The sequence below is a fragment of the Citrus sinensis genome, chromosome 3 (assembly GCF_022201045.2).
Source record: "Citrus sinensis cultivar Valencia sweet orange chromosome 3, DVS_A1.0, whole genome shotgun sequence".
Classification (NCBI taxonomy): domain Eukaryota; kingdom Viridiplantae; phylum Streptophyta; class Magnoliopsida; order Sapindales; family Rutaceae; genus Citrus; species Citrus sinensis.
Genome location: NC_068558.1, coordinates 1695416 through 1712549, shown reverse-complemented (window position 1 = coordinate 1712549; position 17134 = coordinate 1695416). Strand labels below are relative to the sequence as shown.

The window sequence follows — 17134 nt, the reverse complement described above, 5'->3', positions numbered from 1 at the left end:
TCTTATAAGAATCCCCTGTAGATCCAGTAGAAGAACTACTACCAGTATAATCAAAGCAATAAACAGTTGGTGAAAACTTCAATTAATACTCTTCAACTAATTCCCGGCAAAGGGTGACCACTTTCCCAATATACAACTATTTTGATATTTATTATTTTTAACAATATTTATAATTTTGTTATTTATTTATTAGTAATTTTAAAAATAAAAATAAAATTAAAAATTAAAATGGGGAAATGGGTAGGGGATGGGGATTCCACCTCATCCCCGTCCCCTCCCCGAATAAAAAGTTGAGTAAAAAAATTTCCCCGTCCTCTCCCCGAAAAAAAAATTAAATATAAAATTATTCTCGTATTCTCCCTGAATGAAAAAAATCTTCAAAGATACCCGTCCCTGTAGGTATTTTTGCCATCCCTATGAAAAATGAACCTAGGCGGCTACCGGTTAAGGCAGCTTCCTGGTAATGGGCCTAATAATGAGGCGGTCGGAGACCTTGCCTGGGACAAACACCTTTCCAGATAAACTTTCCTCACGCGCGCTTACGGCAGAACGCTTAATCTTAAAATTGAGATTTCAAATCTAAGTCCGGGGAATTGATTATATTATTATACAGCCTGTTAATTTTCTCTCATTGGATTACATTTTAATTATCATGAAACCCGACTTGTATCCCAACCAAATTCCCGATTTGATGAACGAACTTGGTAATTTTGAAAAATATTTTCTACATTATTAATGGTTACCGGGTCGGGCCCACGACTTCTTGTTGCTCAAAAGTAGGCAAATGTCAAATCAATGCTTAGACGTCGATCCATCAAACTAATGGTGCTGACAATTTTCTTCCTCGTGCCCCCCGCCCCCCCCCCCCCCCGCCGGCCCCCACCGCCTCAATTTGCAAGCTGGGTATTACTGAATGCCGACTGAGTCACTGACCCTTTAAATTTCCCATTCACAGACCCCCAGTTAAAGTTGTGTAGATATGACGTAAATAAAAGAAACCAAAATCTGGGCTTGTTGGTGGGTTAATAATGTTGAGTTCAATTTTGACTGAGTACTAAATTAATAACTGTTAAATAAAAAATAAAGAAATAAAACACAAAATATGTTTTAATTAATGAATTTTTATTTAACAGAAAATAAATTCAACACTGAATCACAATCCTTTAAAAAAATTTAGTATTTGTTTTTGTTAAGGCTTTTACATACTCGTACTCTGGAAGTTTTTGTCAGCAAAATGAGGGGACAAGAAAATGTACAGCTGTTGGTGCGGGAAATGGGAATGCATTTAAAACTGGCTTCTTCGGAAACTTCTCGCTCAATGACTCAAATCAGTATAATAACTGCTAAGGAACAAGTGTGTGTCGTTTGTAATGTCGAAAGCCATTGATTGCAGTTGCATGCAAAACGTTTTTAAGTGTGAATGCATCAGAGCCGTAAAAATTTTGAGCTGCGTGGCATCACATGAAAGCATGTGCTAACAAAAGGGTGTTTTGGACTGATGTTCAAACAGCCAATCCAAGAAATCATTTTAAGTCAACTTCGTTGCAGTTTGGTTGGTACATTATTGACTCCAATGATTGTTCATGGAGGGAAAAAAGAATAATAATGTGTGAGCTTCGGCCCTCTAATTAATTAGATCAATGTTATGGATGGAAATAGTGATGTTCATGTCAATTATATGCCCATTAAGAGAAGATATATAACCCTTAATTTATTATTTGGTTGTTGAACAATCAAGTTAATAAAGTTTCCAGTTAGTATTATGGTGTTGTGGCTTAAGAACCTGTAAACCATGAGTTGTAATTATCCAACGCAGCTTTAAAAGATAATCATACCAAATACTGATTGTGTTTGAGAAAGGTAGAATCCAATATAATTTATTGACAATGAGATTTGGTGAATCCTCAACAAAAATTGTCAAGCAAAAACGAGATTCAGATGTTTCATTCTTCATTCAATCAGCCGTGCACGATCATTTTCCCAGCTGAGCACTCAGGATTTGGCACACTGTAATGATAGGAACCATCATACTTCTCAATTGCATCCAATATGTTTAGCTCAATGCTTATTCGAAACGGGAAAGAGAATATATGTATGCACTTAATCATTCCCTTTTAATCTTTGAACTCCATAATACCCCATTATAGTACTTTTCAAATTTACCATAATATAACAGAAAAAAAAAGATTTATAAATCATTTTAATTATTACAATTTATATTTATGATGGATGATGTGGTGTGACATAAGAAAATGTACTTGCAAGAAATCTTCTTAGAAAGAGTAAAACCAGAAACCCATGTAGTTAGTTATGTTAGCCAATGGGCATCAACAGAGAATACACTTTAAAAACAACAACACCCCCACCCACAGGAACAGTGACAAAAAACCAAACGTATCGATGTGAATCCAAAGTCCGAAAGTGCAATTATCTCTAAAGTATTTTTCAAACTGTTGTAAAAAGGGTAACTGTGTTTTGTCCACTGGAGTGGAGTGACCAGTGTCTAGTGAGCCTACCAAATGCCAAACCCCATACCTCGTCAGATCCGTTCCTTTGGGTCCCATCATTTTCTTTCAATTCTTAGAATAATGTTCACAAAATCTAGAGAGAGAAGCTAAAACAAGAAAATATATATATATATATATATTGTTTTTGTTTTCTTAGATAACAAAATAAAGAAAAACAAAGGAGTGTTTTCACTCTCATCACAAGTGCGTGAGTTTTCTGTTTTCCAAAAGCCAGCTCGTGGGATTTGAAGTTTGAAGCCTTAGATTTTTTTTTTCTTGGGGGGGAATTTTTTCTTTAGAAGGTTAGCTATTTTTTTTTGACATTGATTGAAAATTGAATCCATAAAAATCGTGGCTTTGTCTGGTCTCTTTTGAAAGTTGAAATTTGAAACAGCGGTCTCTATCAAATCTATCTCTAAATGGTAAAATTTTATTCACTTCCAAGTCCACTGTTTTAGAGACTCTCATTTCCATAACTTTAAAGCTCAAAAGTTTTGAGTTTCTGATATTTGTTTTTGGTAATTATATGTTTTGACAAAATCATTTCTTGTTTTGCAGTTTGGTTAAGTTCAATGTACTGACTGCAAAGGGCACTCCAAAGATTTGATTTTTTTCGTCGAAATTTGAATTATTTTTCGGTTTATCATTGGTTTAAAGCAACTGGGTTGATTAATTTAGAAGCAAACTTTGAATCTATGCTACCATTTTTAAGATTTGAAGCCTCGTAAGTTCTCAGATCTGAATTATCGTTGGAATGTTATGTTTTTTCTGTTGTATTGAGATGTTCTTCAGCATTCTTTGTATGGTGAATAGCTTCTTTAGATCTGTGTAATGCTCTGTGCTTATGCTTAAGATATGGCAGTTACAGTGTTTTAGTTCAAGTTTAGTATATGTGTTTCATGGTTTTTAATGTTTATGACTTATTTGAATTAGGTTCTGTGGATCTTACGAGCATAATAGTTGCACAAATTTCTCCGCATTATTGCTTTATAGATTTCTGAATTTGTAATGCTTCCATAAATAAGAACTTTTTGTCATTCCTGCAATTTCCCTTTTTTGCAGTATTGTTAAGCCATATCAGTTAATTTTCAGGTTCCCCAACTTTGCTCCTTATGGCTTATATAGATGCGTAACTGTATATTGATTTTTCATTCTTGCTAAGGATAAAATGTGATAATGCTTCCCTTTGTAGTCATAGTGGAATTTGTTACTAGAATGACAATGCCACTTTTGTAACTGTTGATACTGATCATTATGGATAAACTTTCACTTTTTACTGGAACTTTCCGTTATTTTCTATTTGTAGGGAGTTTCGTTACTAATTAATGCTACTCTCTCTATTTTCAGTATGGCTTCCACTATTCTGGAATCTATGCATCAGATTTAATTTCTTTGGGAGGCAGGAAATTTTGTAAATATGGATATAGGAGAAGACAGCTTGAGGTTTGGGTCAGTACCTGTCACGACTTCAAGAAATATGTCATCATCATCGTCGGTGTTCCTTTCAGCAAATCAATCACCTTTCTTCTCTCCTAGATCACCTACATGTCAACTCTCTGAATCAGCACGTTCTGATGCTCGGTGTGATGGCATTCATTTAAGTGCTGATCCACTTAGTTCCAGTTCGGGGATTCCGGAGCCCGAATCTATTGCAAATGTCAGATTTACTACGTCAGACATTTCCGCGGCTGCTGCTGCATGTACTGCTAGTGATTTCCAGAAGTTTGGTCGTGTATCTTCCCCAGCTGGCGTCTCTAACAGCAATATATCTAGTTACAGCCTTGCCCATGATAATGGTTATGCAGGGCTAAGAGAGAATCATAGAAAGCATGGTAGAAGCTATGGCATGTCGTATACCCCTGTCTCTGTTTCTCTTTCCTGTAACAGACTGAGGAGTTGTGATGTTTTCATAGGTCTGCATGGGTGCAAACCCTCTTTAATGAGGTTTGCTAATTGGCTTCGTGCAGAGTTGGAAGTTCAAGGGATGAGTTGTTTTGTATCTGACAGGGCAAGATGTAGAAACTCTCGGAAACATGCTATTGTAGAAAGAGCTATGGATATTTCGTCTTTTGGAGTTGTGATCCTCACAAGAAAGTCTTTCAGGAATCCATATAGCATTGAGGAGCTACGATATTTTTCAGGCAAGAAGAATTTAGTTCCAATATTTTTTGATTTGAGTCCAGGTGATTGCCTTGTCAGGGATATAGTAGAGAAGAGGGGAGAGCTGTGGGAAAAAAATGGGGGTGAGCTTTGGGTTTTGTACGGAGGATTGGAAAAGGAATGGAAGGAAGCTGTTAATGGCCTCTCTCGCGTTGATGAATGGAAACTAGAAGCTCAGGAAGGTAACTGCAGAGATTGTATACTGAGAGCTGTCACACTATTAGCTATGAAGCTAGGAAGAAGAAGTGTTGTTGAGCGGTTGACCAAGTGGAGAGAGAAGGTAGATAAAGAGGAATTCCCTTTCCCTCGAAATGAAAATTTTATCGGCAGGAAGAAAGAATTATCTGAGCTAGAATTTATACTTTTTGGCGATATTACTGGAGATTCAGAGAGAGATTATTTTGAACTAAAGGCTAGAACCAGGAGAAAGAATTTGAGAATCGGGTGGAGTAAGAGCGCTTCATTGGAGGAAAGACGCAAGGAACGACAATGGGAGGGTGGCAGCAGGAAAGGTAAAGAACCTGTGGTATGGAAGGAATCAGAAAAGGAGATTGAGATGCAGAGTACAGAAGCTCCTCAAAGGCAAAAGACGAAAAGCAGTGGACGGTACCCAAGGAGAAAAAGATCAACAAAGATTTTGTATGGCAAGGGTATTGCTTGTGTGACGGGAGACTCAGGAATTGGAAAAACAGAACTTCTTCTGGAATTTGCCTATAGATATCACCAGAGATACAAGATGGTTTTATGGGTGGGAGGGGAAAGCAGGTATATCAGACAGAACTATCTGAATCTCTGGTCATTTTTAGACGTTGATGTGGGGATCGAAAATTGCTCAGATAAAAGCAGGATAAAAAGCTTTGAAGAGCAAGAAGAGGCTGCCATTTGCAGAGTTCGTAAAGAACTCATGAGAAACATACCATTTTTGGTGATCATTGATAATTTAGAGAGTGAAAAGGATTGGTGGGATGACAAACTTGTAATGGATCTTCTTCCCCGTTTTGGTGGAGAGACCCACATTATAATCTCCACGCGCCTTCCTCGCGTGATGAACTTGGAACCTTTAAAGCTCTCTTACTTGTCTGGGGTTGAGGCAATGTCTTTAATGCAGGGAAGTGTAAAGGACTACCCAATCACAGAAGTCGATGCACTCAGGGTGATTGAGGAGAAAGTTGGGAGGTTAACCATGGGCCTTGCAGTTGTGGGTGCCATTTTGTCTGAGCTACCCATAAATCCTAGCAGGCTCTTGGATACCATTAACAGAATGCCGTTGAGGGACTTGTCTTGGAATGGTAGGGAATCTCATTCATTGAGAAGAAACACTTTCCTATTTCAACTCTTCGAGGTTTGTTTCTCAATATTTGATCATGCAGATGGGCCGAGGAGCCTGGCAACTAGAATGGTGCTTGCTGGTGGGTGGTTTGCACCCGCTGCTATTCCGGTTTCCCTATTAGCCCTTGCTGCTCACAAGATACCTGAGAAGCACAAGGGTACCCACTTGTGGAGGAAATTATTACTGTCTTTAACTTGTGGATTTACTTCCTCATACACCAAGAGATCAGAAGCGGAAGCATCTTCCATGTTGTTGAGATTCAACATTGCCAGAAGTAGTACCAGGCAAGGGTACATCCATTTCAACGAGCTTGTGAAGCTTTATGCTCGCAAAAGAGGAGTTACTGGTGTTGCTCATGCCATGGTTCAAGCTGTCATCAGCCGTGGATCTATAACCCATCATTCAGGACATATATGGACAGCATGTTTCTTGCTATTTGGGTTTGGTAATGACCTAAAAGTTGTCGAGCTCAAAGTGTCAGAGTTGTTATACCTTGTTAAAGAGGTGGTTTTGCCTCTTGCAATCAGGACATTCATTACGTTTTCTCGGTGTAGTGCTGCTTTAGAACTCCTGCGTCTATGCACCAATGCTCTGGAAGCAGCGGACCATGCATTAGTTACCCCAGTTGAAAAATTGTTGGACAAATCACTTTGTTGGCGGCCCGTCCAGACTAATGCGCAGTTGAATCCATCCCTCTGGCAGGAATTAGCTCTAACAAGAGCCACAGTCCTTGAAACTAGGGCCAAGTTAATGCTAAGAGGAGGGCAATTTGACATGGGGGATGATCTAATTAGGAAGGCTGTTTTTATTAGAACTTCAATTTCTGGTGAGGATCATCCAGACACCATAGCTGCTCGTGAAACCCTAAGCAAACTCACCCGGCTTCTTGCAAATGTTCAAATTCATACTTCACCATAGATTCGATATTTCTTTTTAGCAAAATTCACATTAGAATTATACAAAGTTTACAAATAAGACTGCTGTAAACAATTCAGAGGAATTTTCGTACCATTTTCCTCTCTGAATGAGAAGCCCCTACATTTTGAATTCATTCTTTTTCTGTTACGTTGATATCAATCATATGAATTTGCACCAACTTAATTACACCATTGGTTATCAATTTGAGCTAACTTTCTGTTGATTGGTTTCTGAATTTTTCAAATGGCACTGTAGGTGCAGGTAGAAACCAATTTTGAAAGTTTCCAGTCTTCCTTTGCTGACCAAAGAAACGTACTTCTATATTAATAAAATGTACTCGTAAAAATCTTTGGAAAGTATACTGGGCAGTGTTGAAGGCTTTTTCGTTACTGAAGTCCCTTGCTAATGGGAATTCAAAAAGTTCTCTATACAACTAATAAATAATAAAAAGTTGAAATAATCTGAATCCTCCAGACTCAAAAATAAGTTAAACTGTGTTTCGAATTTAGACTGTAATTGAAAAAGTACCACTTTACGATGTTCACTCTTGTGCGTGTACATCTGCATGCATGTGCTTGGCTGTATGCATGTGTTTTGTCCATTGTATTTCATTTTCTATTAAATAAGAATGGTTTACTCGTGATAGTTGATGCTTGCATTTGAGTTGTCTCAAGTCATTAATTGCTATTGTAGGTGTATTAAGAGTGGGTTTGATATATTTCTATACTAAGCTATTCTATTTCCATGGTGGAGGAGTTCATGGGTTGATTGTGGAGGCTGAATTGAGAGGATATTTGTGGATTAAAGGGACTTTTGATTCAAATCATGCTGTAGGTATCCCATAGGAATGGAAGTTTTCAATATACCTAATAGATATAACTCTCACCGGCTCATTCTCTCAGATGCTATTGTTTGCTGCATTCTTGGGCGAAAATTGAGTCATGTCATAAGTATCGACATTGGAGACTTGTCGTGAGGCTTCTTGCCAGGTTCGGTTCCTCAAATCTCCGTTATATAAATTAGCTTTTAAGCTCCGTATCTATTTCATTTTGTTTTCCCAATCAGAAAATTTTTTTCTCACATTTGTAGATGACAGAGCATATAATATATACATATTTTATCATTAATGATATATTTATTAACTATTTTTATCTGTTATTTTTAATTAATTAAATTATTTATGAACCGGGAAATAATTGAAGATTGGAAAACAAAGGTGCATAAAAGATCCAGAATTGAATATTCGGAGATTAATATTTTCCAATTAAAGCATTATCTCTTACCATTATTGCCACGTGAAGAAGAGGAAACAGAGAATTCAAAAAAAAAAAAAAAAGGATTTGAGCCTTTTACAACTTAAAGTCAGTGGCTTGGCTTACAAAATTGTAATCAGAAATCAATGAAGAATATAAGCTTAATAGGCTGTCATGTGTATTATAAAAAGACAAGCAAGCTGCATAATTGAGATACAGGCTGAGAGATGCGGAAAAAAGAAGCAGAAGAGAAAGAGTAGCAGCAATGTCGTTCCAACCTTTTCATAGTTGGTTCTATTTACTTTATTGCTCTCGATTCAAGTATGTCTAGCGAGATGCAGAAAAAAGAAGCAGAAGAGAAAGAGTAGCAGCAATGTCGTTCGAACTTTTTTGTGGTTGGCTTTATTTATTTTATTGCTCTCGATTTAAGTATGCCTGACTAATTTTCTTATACAAATAAAATATTTTTTAATAAAATAATTATCTTTTATTTAGTTAATTCCGTACATATGTTCTTTGATGATTATAGTTCTTATTTCAAATGATTGGTTGAATAATTATCTTTTCATCTTTAATATCATGTATTCTTGATAGTTAAGAGATTATTTGATTAAATCTTAGCTAGGTAGCATAATGACTAATGTGATTATCTTTGATTATATATTTTTCAATAATTGGATACATAGAATACTTAGAAAACTTTGGTTCTTTGTTTTCCAATAGGATACATATAATGGTTAGAAATCCTAATTTGAAGCAAAAAAGAACTTACGTTAGATTTAATTTATTGGGCTTAATCGTTATATCTATAAGATGACATAAATTGATTTTGAGCTGTTCTTCTCAACTTGGGATTAATAATAATTAGATAATGGAACATTGATAATTTTTATCGTATTGCATTCTCCCTTGTTTTAATTACTTTTTAAAATTAATTAACTTAATTTCTCTTAAAACTTAATTTGTTCAACTAAGTTAGCATTAATATCGATTTAGATTTAAATTACACTTTCTAATTTCAAGCAATCTCTATCTAAAGACTCGTGCGCCTGAGAGTATATTAAAAAGTTTGCACTAACAGCAGATATGATGCATGGACTCCGCAAGTTATGAAAAGCCGGTAACTCATTTATTTAAGTTGATCCAGGCTTTCTTTTAAAGCGTCGTGGATAGGCTATGAAGAAGAGTTATTGATGATCAAGTGGGTTTTTATCTCTGTTCTCTAGTGAATTCTGGAGTAAGAATTCGAACGTTGCCAGAACATGGGAAGATAAGCAATTCATTTGGTGACTATGATGGAGGCTTCAGAGTATGCTGGCTCGCCCGATGACTGCATAAGTATCTTCAACTGATTATGGAGCTCTTGCGATTTCAAAGGTATGTTTGTCTTAAAGAGAACCTAGGGCATGGCTTGCATAATGTGCATGGATGCTTGTTGTTGGACAAATAGGAGGAGTTACACAAGTACACCTAAATTTTGTTTTCTTCGAGGGTGAGGGTGGAGGTGGGCATGTTAGTTTTGGAACCGTCACATTTGGCATCATCACCTCCTCATCTGCAAAAAACCAACTTTATTTGATGGTGGATGTTTATTGAACACCTGAGAACTGAGTAGGTAGCATATGCAATGATTTATATTCCTAATGGCTTCTCGCATTTGCTGTGACATAAATTGTGATGTCTGCTGGAGCAGTAGATTACCATGGCCCCTGTCTTGACATCTTTTATGGAACCTGGATGGTGTCTTGAAGTAATCTTGATGGAGTCCTGGCTGGATGAGTCTTGATGGCTTTACAAGTCTTGATGGTCTTCTCTTTCAGGTAGCAGTAGTTTTCATGTGCAAGCCTTCCATTAAAAATCTTCAATATACAAATTGAGGTCTGCAACTACTTTTATCCATAGCACCCTAATAAAGCCACACACCTCAAATTCACGTAAAAATAAAAGCAAGAAGCTCAAAAAAAATACCTTCAAATCTGAACGAGCTTCATTTTTTCAACTTCAAAGTTTAACTTGTCTGCTTGATAAAGATTGGTTTTTCAGAACGTTAAAAACAGTAAGAAAGCTCCATTTTTTTTTCAACCCCAAAGCAAAAACCCCCTGCAAGAAAAATAAACTATTAACTTTCAATCATGCACTGTGAGTTGAAAATTACGAGATAAAGAAAGAAATTTTCAGCTCAAAATTTTCAAAAGAACTAGTTAAAAGAGTTACTGAGACACTGAACTGATTCTTTATCTCCAAACAAATCTAACCCTGTTGTTGACTCTTGCTAATTGTTGAGTGATTGTCTGTGTTCACATTGCTTCTGTAGTTGGTGAAGCACTTGCAAGAGCTGGTTATTTGGAAAGCTCCAAGGAACTTGGGGACCACTTCTTTGTTTCCATTCAATTTATGTTGAAGTCATCCTCAATAAGTTGTGATGATGAGCTGTGCTATTGTGCTCGAGCTTGAAAAAGAATAACCGCACTTCTATGTTTGAATTTTTGGGAGAATGCCGTGCAGTGCCCAAAGTAATAATTGAAGCTTCATTGTTCATACGACAATGGCTCGAATATTTTTGTAGTACTTGGCAAAGTTTCACTGATCTGTGGAAGATGAATTTTTAGTTTCTTCATTTTTGCTGATGAGACTGCATTGGTGATTAGCTTGTGTTTTGGTGGGAAACTGCAGCTTATGCTGCTGTGGAGGTGACATTGGGACTTAATTTGTCCTATTGAAGCTTGTCTGTTAAATTAAATAAACATTTGATGGAACAATATTTCCACTCAGCATATGTTGGTCTCAAGCTGTCCAATTTTCTTTGGAACTCAAAATTCAAATCGTTTTCAATTGCTGCCGTGGTTCAAAATTCAAATCGTTTTCAATGAACCTAACTATAAAACACCTTACCTGTGTGCCGTGCTGTATTGCTGCTAAATAGTTGTCTCTACCAAGAAGTCATTGCCTCTATTTATGGGTGAAACCAACCGGCCCTTTGTCAGTGAAACCAATGGGGACACGCCGCTTTTATCATCTTATTTTCTATTTGTTTGACTTTTATATGTGGTTGAATTTGTCTCTTTCTTTTTTTTTAAAAAAAAAATTGAAATAATGCGATGTCTTTTGAGTTACCAGTATTTGATGCTGGTGGTATTTTTTTTTTTTTTTATCTTAACCACAAGATATCTTGGGGAGGGTCCTAACTGTGGGAGACACCTTTAAACATGTACCATAACTCATATTAGAAGTCCTCGCTTGAACTGGGAGACACAGGTTCTCCCAACAAAGATAACTTTCCTGCAACTCGAATTGAGGAGCAAACATAATCAAGCCACCAATACTTTGCTAGTGGTATTGATGATACTTGCCATCGTATTGTTGTTTAACCAAAAACTATCTAATTTCAATATCCCGTCTAGATATTAATATGTTTCAACAATACGGTTATCAATCGAATTAGCGAATGATATTTGTTTGCTTCAAATATTGTCCCTCCTTCTTTGGTAGTGTTAGATGATTTGAGTGTTCAAAGAGCATCCACAAGCGAATGGTATTTTTTTGCTTCAAATATTATCCCTTATTCTTCGATAGTGTTAGATGATTTGAGTGTTCAAAGAACATCCACAGGTAATGGGATGAGATGAGACGAGATTTGTCAATCCCAATCATATCTCGTATATACAAATGAAATAAAATAAAAAAATTCTTATTCTCATCTTTTTATTTTTTTCTAAGATAAAAATATGTCTTAATTCCGTTCTAAATGAAATGAGATCCTACAGAATCTCATCCCAATAAAAAAAATTGTAATCCTTACTCCTACCAAACCCCTGTAGATGGTTTTAAAAATAAAAATAACAATAATAACTGTAAGTTATGTTTGAGAAATTAAAACTCGTTCATAAAAGCCAAATGATAATGGTTGTTAGTTTTAAAAAGTCTGCTGAGCAAATGTCGCGCCTTGGTTTTGGACTGCGCGGTCGTGTTGTACTACCACTTCAGTCAACTTTCGTCAGAAATTTATCAGAAATTAAGGGCCCGTTTGGTAGCGTTTTTTACCCATTGTTTTCATTTTTATTTTCATAATACAAACGTAATATATGTTTGGTGAGATGGATTCAAAAAACAAATCACAAAATAACAAATTCAGATCCAGTGTTATAACTACAAACATGAAAACGTGTTTAACATGTTTCCTAAATATTACAAACTAAACTCACAAATAGATTAAGAAACAAAACTCATTCTCTTCGGCAGCAACCCTTTACCCCCTCTCATCGTTCTCGATCTGGTCAACCCCCCCCCCCCACGGCCATCCTCGATCTAGTCACGGCAGCAGTGCTTTCTCCTTTTCTCCCTCCAACAACATTTTCTCTGCCGCCGCTGCAACTTCGTCTCTACCGTGGCTATCCTTTGGTGTGTCGTTCTCTCTCCGTCGTGGCCGTTGCCACAAAATACGAACGCCGACCTGCCCAGTTCCAAATGAATGGAGGGAACGGTCCAGCTTTCTTGGCAAACACACTGAATCTTGGGTTCTTGACGATGAGTCTTGAACGGGGTGTTGTATTGAGCAGAAATGAATTGGAGGAAGTAAGCGTCGGGGCCATGAATTTTGGATATACAAACAGAGGATAACAATAAGAATGACACTCTCCTTCTTCGATGCAGTTGCAGTTAAGTGTTTTGTTGTATATACAACAAATCTTTGGATTGCGTACAATCAAATTTGGCATTCATTGGGTTTTAATTTGCTTGGGAATCTTTGTTATGTGAGTTGCTGAACGTGTAATGTAATTTTCCTACTAGTGCTGATGATTATTGATATTGTGGAATTTATGATTGAAAGTGGAGGAGTGGATTGGTGAGTCAATGTGAAGTAGTTTTTTTTTTTTTCTTTTGGCAGCGCAAATATTGTTTCTGGAAAGCAGTTAAACAACTTCTAATTCTGTGTCTAATGTGTTTTTAGAATGAATATTCTAAAAAAAAATAAAATTGGCACATATTTCAGAAAAAGTTCTTCCAAGAAGATGTGTAATTGGATTTACATTTATTGCTGTGTTTGGGAGCATTGAATCAGATCCTTGGAATTGGAAATTGAAACTGCAAATGCTATATAAAATAATTTTGCACGAGCAAGTTTCAAGTTAAATTGTACTAACTCTAGTTCATACCATGCATGCTTTCAGTTTATTATCAAACTTTTTTTTAATTAATGTTAATTCTAAAATTTTATCATCATGTAATTTTTTAATAATAAATTTGTTTATTATTAAAAAATTATTTTATGACTACAAATATAATGTAAATACTTAGTAAAAATTATTTTTGAAAAAAATATTACTAAACGCATATTTTTTGTTTTATCATTTTCAACTGTGTCTACCAAACACATATTACTGTTTTCAGTTTTAAAATATAGGATACAGAAAATAATACTAGATGTATATTTAAATTCGAAATACAACAACTGTAAAATACTAATTTTATTTTCATTTTTATTCTCAAAAAATACAAATTCAGAAACAATACCAAACGAGCCCTAAGGATGCCGATATTATGATTACTCGGGGACCTACTTGATTCAAATAGAAGAATTGCGTTTTTATCTAAAAAATTCTAAGAATCTTTTTTTTATCCGGACGTTAAAAGCAGTTGGCTGCCCTCACGCAGGATCGAACTATGGACCTTCAGTTTACAAGACTGACGCTCTACCACTGAGCTATAAGGGCGGCCTGTTTCGACTTTCACTTTGTGAATGGATTGATTAGTTGCAAGCATTTTCACAGGTCACCCACTTTACATTTAATCAGTAGCTGCTACAGCGTTGAGATCCGTCTATTTCAATTGCTGTCTTCAGCAAATAGATAAAAAAGGGTAGGTTAAAAAATTGTATTTGGGAGCAAAAAATATTAAAGTTGGGAAAATTGATTTAACATGGCTAAAGTTAGTAACAGTGGATGAAATGTAAGAAATTTAAGAAAATAGGAATAGGCATTCATATCAACACGCACAGCAACAGCAAAATCAAGAACGTTTCAAGTCCCAACAGTAAATGAATTTCAAACATTAAGATACAGTTGATTAATTTACACATCATCCATGGAAAATAAAGACAGGAGGAGCAGGAAATTTTTCAAATGCCCTTCAGTTTTTGTTCTGGTGCCATTTTCCAGGAGCTGAAATTTAATGTACAGACGGACAACTAATTCATTTTTTTTTTAACCTAAGGATCAGGTTGGCCAGCGACTGCCTCATCACTGGAGGCATATTCATCTTCACTCAACTCCTCGTCGTCACTTGATTTTTCCTCTGTGGCTCCACCGATGTCTTCTGGCTTTGCATACTTCTCACAAAACTCTGGAAAATCAAATCATGCAAACAACAAATGAATGACTTCACTGAAGGATGTAGGGCAAATTGAAGAATACAGAAAATCAATCAAAAGTGAAACACATCTTTACATTCTGTGTAAGCTTACTTCAGAATGGCATGGTAATACTCAAAGTCAAATTGGACCTCATGCAAGAAAAGTTCATTGGATTTCCAATTTCAGGTCATACTCACTGGCATCTATGTTTTCCAACTAAATACAGATGCCATGGACCAATGAAAAAAAATTCCCTGTAAAATCATGTCTTCCTAACACTCTCCAAATCCCAGAACCAAGATTTGTAGCCGCACAGAAAAAACAAGGGAGTACAGCTGCAAAACAATGGCTATGATTGCGATTTAGGCATCCGCATTAGGCCATTGAGGTTCATGAACTCCAACTGGTTAGGTGGTACAATCTACTTGCATGGAAACTAATAATCTCTCCCACTGCTGGCCCTTGAGCTATATACACATTCCACCAGCTTGACAAAGAAATACAACAAGGCATGGTTCCTCAAGCAGCAAGGGAAATTCTTGAAAAAACTATCAAGACCAGAAAACTGCAACCATCCAATCAAATTCCCTCTATTTGCAGCTCAATTAGGGGCTGTAACTACCACATCTAGCTTGATTGTTCAGAAAACAAGACTAGAACTAAAGTACTTCAAACCTCCTAAGTAATGTTGAAAAGATCAAAAATTTAAAAGGTAAGTTGTTTTATCCCACATATATAGTAATTTCAATTTGCCAACCTCCCACGCTCATGGCTTTCTTAGTTAGTTTCATATAACAAATTAGTAACAAATGAGAATATAATGAGTCACTACCACTAAACTCCTACATGAAGTAGCCATAAAAGGTAGAGAATACAGAATAAAGCATCCGATTTCAATACGGTTACTACTTGAGAAGGTGTAAGTAGCTATGGCACATATGATTGAGAAGGATTATTGCCTTTCACTCTTTGGTCATAGGCTGTTCGATCACGCATCATCAGGGCAGCAGCTTCTCCATTCAATGGATCGGATGGGTTAGGATACAAGAGAAGTTGAGGAAGAAATACTTCAAACACATTAACCAAATCTGCAAAGGCATTTAAGGAAAAGAAAGAGAAAATTGGTGGCCAATTTCTGACAGGCAACACTAATTAACAACCAAGTGAGAAACAATAGTTAAAAGAAATAAATTAATTATAGGAACTCTGCAACATTTGGCAAATAGTTACATGCGTGGAAGGGAATAAAATGGAAGGTTTACCAAACATGGGGCTCCAGGTTTGATTAATAACATCTAAGCAAACTGAACCGGACCTGAAACTCAACAACAACAAAAGAATGAAAGGCTTCAAACCAACTTATCAAAAGTTTTTTCTATACAAATTCATAAAACAACACCAACATTTAAGTGAAAATTATAAAATAAACTCACAATTCATCAACATTTGGGTGATATATCTTATTGACAAAGCCAATAGATGGAGATTTATAGGGATAAGCATCAGGCAGTTCCACCCTTATCTTCCACACACCTCCCTGATAAGAACCTGTTGCATTCCACATGAAGTTACTTTGTATTAAAAAAAAAATGCATATTTTGTGTTCAAAAGCAAAAATCGTTCACAAGGTATTTCGGTTGTCACTGATTTTTCTCAGTGAACAAGAAAGTTGCAGCTCATTTCATTAGTTATTGAAATAACTAAGGTAGATAACATTCAACTATAGATAAAAGGGAAAAAAAAAAGTAGCATATATCACCGGCCAAAAATTTGAATAACTTAAGAAGATAAGAAAAGAAAAAATCATGTTGTTTGCTAATGTATTCAGGATTAATATAATATCTATATATGCAAAACAAAGTTATAAAAACAATAAACTCAAGATATGAGAAAAACCCAGAGATTAAAACATCAAATACAGTAAAATTAACCATAAAAAAGTTACAAACAGATGATAAAAGAAGAAAAATGAAGAAAAGGCGGCGTTGATGAATTTACTCTCTTTTGGTCCATTGAATTCCACATAGAACTCTTGCATGCCATCATTGATCATCTCCACCTTATAGTCACTCATCATCCTAGTTCACATCAATCAAACCCACGAAACCAAAAAAACCCAAAAAAAAAAAATAAAATTAGACTAAGCACAGAAAAAAGAAAAAAATTTTATTCATATGAATTCAGAAAAATTACAATTTCATCAAATCCATTTCTCGGCGTTTGCTTGGAGAAGACATTTTATTTTTTGGGAATTTGGTGAAAGAGAGAGATGAAAATTTGGGTTTTCCTCCTTGAGAAACAAAGACAAGCAAAAGGTGTTCAGACAAGAAAAGAGCGTAATTACGAATATTCAGATATATATGTCTGACCACATTTAAGCCGGCGACAGTAAAAAAACGCAGTAACTTTCTAGTTTTATCCTTTCTTTTTTTAATTTACCATAAGAGGCAACTTTTGATAATTTCCGACTCTGTAAGTACTAGTTAGTAATTATCGTATTCTGTCTGAACCTACTCTGACGACAAAATAAGATTACAGAGACTGTCTTAATCTACATGTATGACGTAGACTGTCTTAATGTACGTGTATGACGTATCTATATATAGACACATGACAT

The 17134-nt window shown here is 35.8% G+C and overlaps 2 protein-coding genes, 1 long non-coding RNA gene and 1 other non-coding gene across 7 annotated transcripts; 2 read left to right on the top strand and 2 right to left on the bottom strand.

The window, feature by feature from the left end:
• Positions 1-2348: 2348 nt before the first annotated feature.
• On the top strand, positions 2349-7048 carry LOC102625808 (uncharacterized). Of its 3 annotated transcripts, XM_052438927.1 has the most exons (4): positions 2349-2929; positions 3066-3231; positions 3855-5956; positions 6038-7048. In XM_052438927.1, exons 3-4 carry the CDS (start codon positions 3925-3927, stop codon positions 6913-6915), a joined length of 2910 nt encoding a protein of 969 aa, XP_052294887.1. In that variant the 5' UTR covers positions 2349-2929; positions 3066-3231; positions 3855-3924; the 3' UTR covers positions 6916-7048. The 3 variants fall into 3 exon arrangements, with proteins under 3 accessions (XP_052294887.1, XP_052294886.1, XP_015385181.2); XM_052438926.1 differs by having other exon boundaries at positions 2350-2809; positions 3855-7048; XM_015529695.3 differs by having other exon boundaries at positions 2350-2929; positions 3855-7048.
• Positions 7049-7589: 541 nt separating this feature from the next.
• LOC127901270 (uncharacterized) lies at positions 7590-10576 on the top strand. 2 transcript variants are annotated; one of them, XR_008053417.1, is made up of 4 exons: positions 7590-8563; positions 9316-9545; positions 9862-9988; positions 10483-10576. It is a non-coding gene; the product is annotated as an uncharacterized LOC127901270 (long non-coding RNA). The 2 variants fall into 2 exon arrangements; XR_008053416.1 differs by lacking the exon at positions 7590-8563 and having other exon boundaries at positions 8808-9545.
• Positions 10577-13807: 3231 nt separating this feature from the next.
• On the bottom strand, positions 13808-13879 carry TRNAT-CGU (transfer RNA threonine (anticodon CGU)). The gene has a single exon. It is a non-coding gene; the product is annotated as a tRNA-Thr (tRNA).
• Positions 13880-14183: 304 nt separating this feature from the next.
• LOC102625533 (ubiquitin-conjugating enzyme E2 4-like) lies at positions 14184-16877 on the bottom strand. Its single transcript, XM_006476473.4, has 6 exons — positions 16711-16877; positions 16516-16595; positions 15951-16065; positions 15780-15832; positions 15477-15605; positions 14184-14507 (listed from the first exon to the last, which is right to left on the bottom strand). The coding sequence occupies exons 1-6, from the start codon at positions 16752-16754 to the stop codon at positions 14374-14376; spliced, it is 555 nt and encodes a 184-aa protein (XP_006476536.1). The 5' UTR covers positions 16755-16877; the 3' UTR covers positions 14184-14373.
• Between the last annotated feature and the right edge of the window lie 257 nt (positions 16878-17134).

Coding starts and splice junctions, on each gene's coding strand:
- LOC102625808 (XM_052438926.1), top strand. CDS start 3,925: ATGGATATAGGAGAAGACAGCTTGAGGTTTGGGTCAGTACCTGTCACG.
- LOC102625533 (XM_006476473.4), bottom strand. CDS start 16,754: ATGTCTTCTCCAAGCAAACGCCGAGAAATGGATTTGATGAAATT. Junction 16,066..16,515: donor ATTCAATGGACCAAAAGAGA/GTAAATTCATCA, acceptor GGAATGCAACAG/GTTCTTATCAGGGAGGTGTG. Junction 15,606..15,779: donor AACCTGGAGCCCCATGTTTG/GTAAACCTTCCA, acceptor ATGCCTTTGCAG/ATTTGGTTAATGTGTTTGAA.